This window comes from Carcharhinus amblyrhynchos, chromosome 1 (genome assembly GCF_965287045.1).
Source record: "Carcharhinus amblyrhynchos chromosome 1, sCarAmb.v2.hapA, whole genome shotgun sequence".
Taxonomy (NCBI): Eukaryota; Metazoa; Chordata; class Chondrichthyes; order Carcharhiniformes; family Carcharhinidae; genus Carcharhinus; species Carcharhinus amblyrhynchos.
In genome coordinates, this window is record NC_137324.1 from 32,536,839 (window position 1) to 32,548,868 (window position 12,030).

The 12,030-nt window shown below is 42.4% G+C and overlaps 1 protein-coding gene across 1 annotated transcript in view; it reads right to left on the minus strand.

The window, feature by feature from the left end:
- Nucleotides 1-12,030, minus strand: part of myo5b (myosin VB) — a 276,339-nt gene that overhangs the window by 131,606 nt on the left and 132,703 nt on the right. The window contains exon 5 of the mRNA XM_080207332.1: nucleotides 3,542-3,698. Within this exon, the coding sequence (XP_080063458.1) occupies nucleotides 3,542-3,698 (157 nt within the window). The remainder of the gene's footprint in view (nucleotides 1-3,541; nucleotides 3,699-12,030) is intronic.

A 12,030-nucleotide genomic window follows, 5' to 3' on the forward strand; every position in this document is an offset into this window, starting at 1 on the left:
AATAGCACCTTTAATGTAATTAAATGTCCCTAAGACTCTTCACAGGAGCATTATAAAAACAAACCATCACACAAAGGGAGATAATAGGTCTGATGACCCAAAGCTGCAACAAAGAGGTAGATTTTCTAAAACAGGAAAGTGAGGTAGGAAGGCAGAGAGATATGAATCTGGGAGACTAAGGATTGATAGGGAGGAGACAATTATTCACAATTCTGTAAATAAATTTAGCGTTAAGTAAAAGATTGGTGTCAAGTTCCTACTTCACCATCTGCAAACAACTGACCACTGTCAGGGAGAGGAATGGAATCACTAATTAGGGAATGGAGTTTGGAGCGCAGGTTGAAACAATAGCTTCAGTCCTTCTAATGCTTAAGTAGAGGGAACTTCTGGTCACCTAGTACAGGATGCCAGATAAGCAATCTGATAATTTAGACACAGCAGAGGAATTGAGGGAACGGTGGTAATGTAGAGTTGGGCATTGTCACGGGTTATTCCGAAAACTAATGCCAGGCCTTCAGGTGTTGTTGTTGCCAAGGGAAGGCACGTAGATCAGAATTAGGAAGGAACCAAGGATTGATCTTTGGGGACATCAGAGGTAACAATGCTGGAAAAGGAAGATACTGCAATTGATTCTCTAGCTATCATTAGATAGATAAGAATGGAACTATGCGAGGGCAGTCCCACACAGCTGGATGACAGAGAAGTAGTGTTGGAGGAGGATCATATAGTCGCAACTGTCAAAGGCTGCTAGACAGGACAAAGAGAGAAGTTTACTTTTGAGACAATCAGATTTGTGACATTGATAGGAACTACTTCAGTATATTGGCAGGGTGGAAATCTGATTGGAGAGATTCAAACAGTCCCAGCAAAGATGGAAGTAGATTTGAGAGGTGACAATACATTCAAGAACTTTGGAGAGTAAAGGGAGGTTAGGTTTTGCATGGTAGTTTATAAACAAGTCAAGTATTGGAGCAGACTTCGGGGTGCTTACATGTTTATCCTTGATTCCTTCATGATAATAGTAACCACATTTTAAAAGTACTTCATTAGTTGCAAAGCACTTTGGGACATCTGGTGATCATGAAAGGTATAATATAAATGTAAATCATTCTTTGATTGTTTGCCTTTCTTGGCAGCTCGAATGCCTTAGCATATGGCGTCTTCTGCATGTTTCCCTACAGACCTTCATTACGTTTCTGATCAGGTATTGGAGATTTGATCACAGTTGGGTTTTTTTTGACTTTAATAAGTTGGCTTTAAGATGCATCTCAGATTATATTTATCAGCAGGTTAACTGGCTGATACTTCTCCTGAATAATCAATAACTCAATTTCTGTTCTTTTCCATTTCATTAATAGGCAACAAAAATAATGCACATTCTTCATTTTCCTTATTAAAGTGCACTTATTCAAAATGTAAAACTATAAATCAACTTGAACAGATATAGAACCATAGATATCTTAGAAGGTAAGCTTTAATAATTTTAAACTTGTTTTTTTACTCCCACATTGAAAAACTAAACATGGAGAGACAGAGAGAAAGAAGCAAGGGCTGACACAGGATAGCACTTGGCCAGATTGTGTGTGCAGAGGCAAGGAGGTTGGGTTGTCAGGAAAATAACCGGGCAGAACGTCTCAGGAAGACTCCCCTTCATTCTTTCCCATGGGCAGGCACCCACACTATACAGGCAGGCAGGCAATTTACATGATTAAGGCCACAAGGCCACAAGGCCCCAATTAGAGGCCATTTTGCCAGTCGCAAAGTGGCTCCATGCAGGATAGGAAAGCTGACAGCTTAATGGAAGTGACCTCCCTGTGGCAATCTGAGGGCTGTTCGGAACCATTATTCCATCTCCCACAGGGTCCGTGGGCTGAGGACACCTCTGCATCCCTGGTATGCCACCCAAAGGGGTTTCCCTTCCAATCTGAGTATCCTCATGACTTTGCTGCCATGATGATATATTTAATTTTATCCCTCTATATCGTGGTTCCCTCATAACCCCAGAACTGCTTCAGTAGTGATCACTGCAGCCAGCCCCCAATTGAGAATTCAGGAGCAGAGACACCAGGTATCATTTAAGGTAGCATAGAACATAGAACATAGAACATTACAGCGCAGAACAGGCCCTTCGGCCCACGATGTTGCGCCGACCAGTTAAAAAACAATGACCCTCTAACCTAAACCAAACCCTTTCCATCCATAAACCTATCCACGGATCTCTTAAACGCCCCCAAACTAGGCGCATTTACAACTGCAGCAGGCAGGGCATTCCAATCCCTCACCACCCTCTGGGTAAAGAACCTACCCCTGACATCCGTCCTATAACTACCACCCCTTAATTTAAAGCTATGCCCCCTCGTGCTAGCTTTCTCCATCCGAGGAAAAAGGCTATCACTGTCCACCCTATCTAAACCTCTAATCATCTTATATGTTTCAATAAGGTCCCCTCATAGCCGCCTTCTTTCTAACGAAAACAACCTCAAATCCCTCAGTCTCTCCTCATAGGACCTGCCCTCCATACCAGGCAACATCCTGGTAAACCTCCTCTGCACCCTCTCCAAAGCCTCCACATCCTTCGTATAATGTGGGGACCAGAACTGCACACAATACTCCAAGTGCGGCCGCACTAGAGTTTTGTACAGTTGCAACATGACGCTGCGGCTCCTAAATTCAATCCCCCTACCAATAAACGCCAAGACACCGTATGCCTTCCTAACAACCCTATCTACTTGATTCCCAACTTTCAGGGATCTATGTACACATACACCTAGATCCCTCTGTTCATCCACACTATTCAGAGTCCTACCGTTAGCCCTATACTCTACACATCTGTTATTCCTGCAGGACAGATCAAGAGCACTGCAAATCCAGAATTACACTGTGCCTCCCATCTCTCTTCTCTTATTTATGGTCATCCCCCCTAGTGTATCTTTCCTTGTTTTGGAATCCTTTTCAATTTCCAAAGTACTTGGAATTTTTATTTTAAAGATTAAAAGTTCCATAAAAATGCATGCTTTTGTTATTCTTCCAACAAAGATCTCAACTCTTTACAAATAATTCCTGCCATTTGCTAAACCAGCAATCAGAAAAGCAAGAAAGGTGAGAAGCATAGAGTAACTGCACCAACCAATCACATTGCAATTTGGTTACCTGGTCTTCCAACATGGATAGGAATAACCATGAAATATTCTTGACCCAGTTAAAACTGCTGCCATCAAGTGGAATGTGTTGGGCTGGCGAAGCAAAACATGACCATGCAACTCCTGTGTGTGATGGGTGACCACTTTCATGCCTCCCATATTACAGGGGTACCAAGGCAGTTCATCAAAAGGAAAGAGGAACAAGTCAAAAGGACAAATAACCCAGGGACCACCCTTTCATACTTCCTAGATCTATCTCTAAATTGAACCGGGAGAGGTCCATGTGCAAGCTGTCAATCTGTTTTTGTGTCAATGAATGGTGCAAGATAGCTGTAGGAAAGAAATTACTTTCCAATAAGTAACCTCAAAAGTAACTTGCTGTTAGAAAGTAGTTTACTTACCTCCATAATTGGACTCGAGGCTAGTACTTTCTCTTCAACATTTGCTTCATTGGCTGACCCACCAACAGTAGCGAAATAACGCATGGCATACTTAGCGGACACTGTCTTTCCAGCTCCAGACTCCCCACTTACAATAATGGATTGGTTCTTTTCATCTCTGACAAAGAGGGAAACAAAATCATACACAACTTAATTTCTCCCTCTCCATCATAATCTTCTCTATCCCTATTTTAATCACAACTGCAGTCATTATTCCTATTAACTTTCCTCTCTTGTTCCCTTTAAGCACTAGCTCTGACACTGAACATATTCTTTCTGCCCCTCACTGCATTTAGAAACTCAGAATCATTCACAAAGCATTCAATTATCCCTTTGAAGCCTCTACTCTCCTACTGATGATTTGAAGTTCATGGTCAATCTCATTTCCAACAGTGGTAACATAAGAACATAAGAAATAGGAGCAGGAGTAGGCCAACTAGCCCTTCGAGCCTGCCCCGCCATTCAATAAGATCATGGCTGATCTGTCTTGGCTCAGCTCCACATTCCCGCCCTCTCCCCATAACCCTTAACCTACATTTTAGTGTATCTTGTGATGTGCATTTAGAATAACCATCTCATATTGTAGCCTGTTAAGTGTCAATTCAATTATATCAAATCATAGCACTAGTACATACCCAGTCCTACATCTGAAAATTAGCAGGTGTTGAACTCTACGCAGAGTCTGGAGCCAATTGCAGAGACTATTTCCTCAGGTGGGTGTAGCTGTTACTAGGGGGCATAATTATAAGGTTCATGGTGGGAGATCGAGGAGGGATGTCCAAGGTAGATTCTTTACTCAGAGTGTGGTTGGGGTGTGGAATGCACTGCCTGCTGTGATAGTGGAGTCAGACACTTCAGGAACTTTCAAACAGTTATTGGATAGGCACATGGAGCACATCAGAATGATAGGGAGTGGGATAGTTTGATCTTGGGTTTGGACATAGCTCTGCACAACATTGAGGGCCGAAGGGCCTGTACCGTGCTATACTGTTCTATGTTCTATGTAGTCAGTGGCATGCAAGTCAGTTTCGTCTCATTTGCGTACAGCAGAATAAGTGGGCACAAAATTTCCATAATTTTGCTGGGAGAGTCAGCAGAAAGAATACTTCTTTGCTGGTTATGAGAAAAGATTATATTATTGAAATGGAGAGATGTGGTATAGAGGGATCTGGGTGACCTGGTCCACGTTTCACCAAAAGTTGGTTTGCAGGTACAGCAAGTGTTTTTTTTAATTCATTTGTGGGACACGGGTATTGCTGGCTGGCCAGCATCTATAATGTCCGAGAGCAGTTAAAAGAGTCAATCACATTGCTGTGGCTCTGGAGTAATATTGGGCCCGACCAGGTAAGGACGGCAGATTTCCTTCCCTAAAGGGCATTAGTGAACCAGATGGGTTTTTTCCAACAATTAACAATCGTTTCACAGTATTCAGTAGATTCTTAATTCCAGATTATTTTTTAATTCCACAATCTGCCATGGCGGGATTCGAACCTGGCTCCGCAGAATATTAGCTGAGTTTCCGGATTAACAGTCTAGTGATAATGACATTAGGCCATCACCTCCCCTCTAGGTTGGCAAATAGAATGTTTGCATTTATTGCAAGGGATAGGATATAAAAAACACAGGAGTTTTCCTGCAGTTTCACAGGGCATTGGTAAGACTACAAGGGGAGTACTCTGTACAGTTTTGGTCTCCTTACTTAAGAAATTATATAATTGCATTAAAAATAATGCAAGAAAGACTGTGGCTAATTTCTGGGATGAAGGGGATCTGATGAAGAAAGGTTGGACAGGTTGGGCCTGTGTCTATTAGAGTTTAGAACAAGAGAGGTGAGCTTATTGAAACATGAATTCTTGACAAAGTGGGTATTGAGAGATTATTTCTCCTCATGAAAGACTAGGGGACAAACTTTAAAAGTAAGGGGTCTCCCATTTAAGGTGGAAAGGAGGAGAAACATTCTCTCAGGGGATCGTTAGTCAGTGGAATTCCCCTTCCCCAAGAGCAGTAGAGATAAATTAATTGAATATTTTTTAGGCTGAGTTGGATTAGATAGATTCTTGATTAACTAGGGAGACAAAGAGGATAGGGGCATAGTTAGAAAGCAGAGTTGAGGCCACAGCCAGATCAGCAACAATCTTATCAAACAGCAGAACAGGTCTGAGGGATGAAATAGTCTACTTCTACTCCTAATGTGAACCATGTCCAAAGTTACAGTGGGAGGTAGGGAACGGCCCCACTGAAATTTCTGATGAAAACCAAATCAATTCCCAGCTGTAATTGAACCAAAACACATAATCCAAAAATTAACCAAATAGTCATTTGGTCCTTTTCGTGAGTTGTTAATCAATACAGGTGCATTATTCAAACAAGACCACCCCCATCTCCCACACCCAGGAACAGCAAGACAGCGAAAGTCATTTTTCTCCAAACAAAAAGGGTGTTCTCGATTATCTGTTATGGTTATGCTCTGTTTACCAGCACAGAGTTCAGTCTCGATGGGGCTGTTTATATAGGCAAACAATCTTGAAGATGCATGGGAAGTCAACACCAAAGTATTTCTGTAAAATGTATAATTGGACTGATAATTAACATCACCTAGTCACTACTGCTGGATTTACCAAGTTTTCCCAAATCATTCAACATTGGTGGTCCAGGCACTGTCTAATGTTGAACTGCTTTTCTATAGGAAGTACATTCTACTAAATTGTCACACTATCCTAAAACTCGGCAAGTGCAAATCCAGTACCACCCCCCCCCCCAACTTTTTTTATACTAAGGATTGTATTGATATCTGATGCAATTGTGAATGTTCATATAGGTTTTACAAGAGTAATCCCTCATACAGAAGAGTCACTTGTGCTTTCAGTCAGAAGGCCAAAGCACTTTAAAGCTAAGTTGAGATTTGATTGTAATACCAGGTGCAAAAGATTCCTTGGCACAATTCAAACAGTGGAGTAGATCTCTCTGTTCGCCCAGTCTCCTGTTTAATGTTTATTGCTTAAGCAATGCCACTAAAATTAGACTAATTGGTCATGTGTCTCATTGCTGTACATGAATTGGTCAGCATAATTACCTGCACATGAACAGCAAGTAAATTTCAAACATTTCATTGGATGCAAAGTGTTTTGGGACATCATGAAAGGATCTGCACAATCTACAAGGCACAAGTCAGGAGTGTGATGGAATATTCTCCAATTCCCTGGATGAGTGCAAGTCCGAAATCCCGGAGCTGGAGATCATTTGAGACAAAGCAACCCACTTGAATGCCATCCACAAATATTCATGCCAACCAATGCAGAGTGGCAGTATCATCTGCAAGACGCACTGCAGAAACTTACCAAGCCTCCTCAGAGAAAGTCTGCCAAACTCCCAACCATCTAGGAGGACAACAGTAGCAGATGCACGGGAATGTCACCATCTGGAAGTTCCCCTCCAAGTCATTCACAGTCCTGACTTGGAAACATAGCCCCAGTGAAGGAACAGCTATGAGTGAAATTCCTGGAACTCTCGAGAGAAATCTCTGTATCCTCACTGGCTACAAGGGAGGTCCCAGAGGATTGGAGAATAGCCAATGTTTCAGAAGGGTAACAAGAATAACGTGCCCGTGAGCCTTACTTCAGTGGTAGGAAAATTATTTGAGAGGATTATTCAAGACAGGATTTATTCCCATTGGGAATAAGTGGACAGACTAGTGAGAGGCAACATGGTTTCGTGAAGGGGAGGTCGTGTCTCACAAACTTGATCGAGGTTTTCAAGGAAGTGATGAAGATGATTGATGAGCGGGGGGGTAGGGCAGTGGATGTTGTCTACATGGACTTCAGTAAGGCCTTTGACAAAGTCTCTTACGGCAGACTGGTGTAGAAGGTGAAGTTGCATGGATCAGAGATGACCTGGCAAGGTGGATACAAAATTGGCTCAATCATAGAACTGTAAGACCGAGTTACAGTCGGTCTTACAGTTCTACACAACACCAGGTTAAAGTCCAACAAATTTATCTGGTAGCACAAGCCACAAGCTTTCGGAGTATTGCCTGAAAGAAGTCGGCCAAAGAAGGCAGAGGGTAGCAGTGGAAGGGTGCATTTCTGAATGGAGGGCTGTGACAAGTGGTGTTCCTCAGGGATCAGTGCTCATACCTTTGCTGTTTGTAATTATACATATAAACAATTTGGAGGAAAATGTAACTGGTTTGATTAGTAAGTTTGCAGACGACACAAAGGTTGATGGATTTGTGGATAGCAATGAGGACCATCAGAGGATGCAGCAGGATACAGGTCAGTTGGAGGCTTGGGCGGAGAGATGGCAGATGGAGTTTAATCTAGACAAATGTGAGGTAATGCATTTTGCAAGGTCTAATATGAATAGGAAATGTACAGTAAATGGCAGGACCCTTAAGAGTATTAATATGCAAAGGGATCTCAGTATACAAAGTCACAAAGTGGCAATGCAGGTAGAGAATGCAGGTAAAATGCACATAGTTAAGAACATAATAAGAACATAAGAAATAGGAGCAGGAGTAGGCCATCTAGCCCTTCGAGCCTGCTCCGCCATTCAATAAGATCATGGCTGATCTGTCGTGGCTCAGTTCCACATTCCTGCCCTCTCCCCATAACCCTTAATCCCCTCTCTTATCAAAAACCCATCAACCCGCATCTTAAAAATATTTAGCGAGGCAGCCTCCACCACTTCAACGGGCAGAGAATTCCAGAGATTCACCACCCTTTGAGTGAAGAAGTTCCTCCTCAACTCCGTTCTAAACCGCCCCCCCTTTATCTTGAGGCTGTGCCCCCTAGTCCTACTGTCCTTTCTGAGCGGGAAGAGCCTCTCCACCTCTATCCTATCCATCCCATTCATCATCTTATACGTCTCAATGAGATCTCCCCTCATTCTTCTAAACTCTAACGAGTACAAGCCTAGTTTAAGAAGGCATACGGCATGCTTGCCTTCATCAGCTGGGGCACTAAGTTTAAAAATTGCCAAGTCATGTTGCAGCTTTATAGAACCTTGGTTAGGCCGCACTTGGAATATAGTATTCAATTCTGGTTGCCACCAGAAGGATGTGGAGGCTTTGGAGAGGGTACAGAAAAGATTTACCAGGATGTTTCCTGGTATTGAGGGCATTAGCTATAAGGAGAGGTTGGAGAAACTAGGTTTGTTCTCATTGGAACGACAGAGGTTGAGGGGTGGCCTGATCGAAGTCTACAAGATTATGAGGGGTATGGACAGAGTGGATAGTCAGAAGCTTTTTCTCAGGGTGGAAGAGTCAATTACTAGGGGGCATAGGTTTACGGTGTGAGGGGCAAGGTTTAAATGAGATGTACGAGGCAGATTGTTTACACAGAAGATGGTGGGTGCCTGGAACTCGTTCCCAAGGAAGGTAGTGGAAGCGGATACGATGGTGACTTTTAAGGGGCGTCTTGACAAATACATGAATCGGATGGGGATTGAGGGATATGGTCCCTGAAAGGGTAAGGGGTTTTACTTAAGTTGGGCAGCATGGTCTGCGCAGGCTTGGAGGGCCGAAGAGCCTGTTCCTGTGTTGCAATTTTCTTTGTTCTTTGTTCTCTCCCAAATAGCATTATGGGTGCACAAAAAGACTGCAGCTGTTCAAGGCGGCAGTTCCCCATCACCTGCTCAAGGGAAATTAGGGATCAGCAACAAATGCTGTTCTTGCTTATATATTGTATATATATCAGACCAGTTGCTCAGGGAACAATGCAGTTTGTGTGGCCCCAAATTCTGGTGTTTGTTAGCATTTGAGATAGTGACGAGGAGTTTTAAACTAGTGATTTAGTTGGTAAAGTTCCCTGTGGCTGGAGTATATGTCACTGCACTGAGGGAGTGGTTTGTATTGAATGGATCTCCAAGATTGGGTCCCAGAACAACTGATAATACTTCCCCAATTCTAAACAGAGACCATAGATATTATTCATTGCAATGGAAGATGTTGTACGTGTGTTTGTTGTGGGTGGGATTGCACTCTTCTATACAGTCTGTACTTGAGTTTCCAGAAGGCATTTAACAAGGTGTCTCATCCAAGATTACTACGCAAAATACACACGACAACGCAGAATCGCTGAGCAGAAACTGACAGCCAAGTTCCGCACGCGAGGACAGCCTCAACAGGATCTTGGGTTCATAATCGCACTATCTGTAACTCCCACGACTTGCCTGGGCTTGCAAAATCTCACTAACATTCTTGGCTGGAGATAATACACATCTCTTTAACTTGTGCTTAACCCTCTCTCCATTCACATTGTTTGTGCCTTTAAGATTTGATTACCTTGAAGACTCACATTCCAATCATCATCTTGTAAATGGAGTTTGTGTCTATATATGTCCTGTTAGTGAACATAGCTCTTCACTCACCTGAAAGAGCAAGACTCCGAAAGCTTGTGCTGCCAAATAAACCCGTTGGCCTTTAACCTGGTGTTGGAAGCCTATTAACAGCAGGGCCAAGTGAAAGCAGTTTGTCATTAGAAAAATCCAGCAAGACTGATCATCCAAAGTCTGTTCAAGTTGTTGTCAACTCCAAAAGCCTGGCCCAGGCCCTGGGGCTGGAGTTTGAACAAGCTTGTCGGAGAGGATAACATATTAACATCGATAGAGCACTGGTTCACTATCAGGATGCAGACAGTAGGGATAAAAGGGTATTTTTCAGGTTGGCAAACTATAACGAGGGGAACGCCACAGGGATCGATGTTGGGGCCTCAACATTTTACGGGTTATATCAATTTGCATCAAGGACTTGGGTGAAATGGCTGAATGTATGACTGCTACATTTGCTGATGGCACAAAGATAAATAGGAAAGTTGTGAAGAGGAGATGAGGTTAAAGACATAGGTAGGTTAAGTGAATGGGCAAATTTCCTTCTGTGTCATCATGTAAATTTTGTGTAGTAATCTTTGATGTGGCACCTTGTTAAATGTCTTCTGGAAACTCAAGTACACACTGTATAGAAGAGTGTACCCCACCCACAACAAACATATGTACAACATCTTCCACTGCAGTGAATAATATCTATGGTCTCTGCATAGAATCGGGGAAGTATTATCAGTTGTTCTGGGACCCAATCTTGGAGATCCATTCAACACAAACCACTCCCTCAGTGCAGTGACACATACTCCAGCCACAGGGAACATTAGCCCTTACCAACTAAATCACTAGTTTAAAACTCCTTGTCACTATCTCAAATGCTAACAAACACCAGAATTCGGGGCCACACAAACTGCATTGTTCCCTGAGCAACTGGTCTGATATATAATCTATACGATATACAAGCAAAGACAGCATTTATTGCTGATCCCCAATTTCCTTCTGAAATTGACAGATTGCATACAGTGTGGGCAAATGAAAACACCTCCATTTTGCCAGGAAGAATCAAAAAGCAGAATGTTATTTAAACAAAGAGACATTGCAGAACTCCGAGGTACGGAGGGACTTGAGTGTCTTGGTACATTAATCAGGAAACATTAGTATGCAAGTACAGCAAGTGACTAGGAAGGCAAATGCAGTGTTTTGTTTCTTGCAAAGGGAACGTAAAAGTAGCAATATTTCACTACAGTTACAAAGAGTGTTGGTGAGGTCACATCTGGAGTACTGTGGACAGTTTTGTTATTTAAAAAAGGAAACAATTCTGAGAAGGTTCATGTCGCAGATACCTGGGCGAGGGATGAAGGGTGGGGATGTGGGGTCAGGTATCTTATGAAGGAAGGTTGGACAGGCTGGGCCTGTCTTATTAAAGTTCAGGGGACTAAGAGGTGATCCTTTTGATTTGATTTGTCAAATATATTAGTATACAGTGAAAAGTATACTCACTTGTGCGCTATACAGACAAAGCATACAGTACACAGAGAAGGAAAGAAGAGTGCAGAATGTAGTGTTACAATCATAGCTAGGATGTAGACGAAGATCAATTTAATATTAGGTAGGCCCATTCAAAAGTCTGAATTAAAGCATTGTTAAGAGAGTTTAAGAGAGTTAGAATAAAGTTTTAGAAGCATAGAACGAGAGTAAAAGATAGAATTAGAGGGTATGTTGGACGCAGTTTGTAAGAAGTTGCTTTGCTTTAGCACCATGCAAGATCCTGAGGGGACTTGACAGGGTTGATGCTGAAAAAATATTTCCCTTTGTTGGAGAAAACTGGAACTAGGGGATATAGCTTAAAAATGAGGGGTTCCCACTTAAGATAGAGGTAGAAAGATTCATGCTTATTGCGCTGTCTTCCTCAGCCACATGCTTCTATCTGACTTGCGTTTCTTTGCTGTCCCTATCACTTAATCAATGGGTTTGGTCACATACGCAAGAGAAATATGAAGTGAAAGCAAAAATAATTGACATGCCAATCACTAAACTACTACATTTACACACGCTTAGACAAATCACAGTAAATCGTACAGAACCCTGACAGATTAATCATCAATTTGTCAACATTCTACAACTCTAGGCAGCTG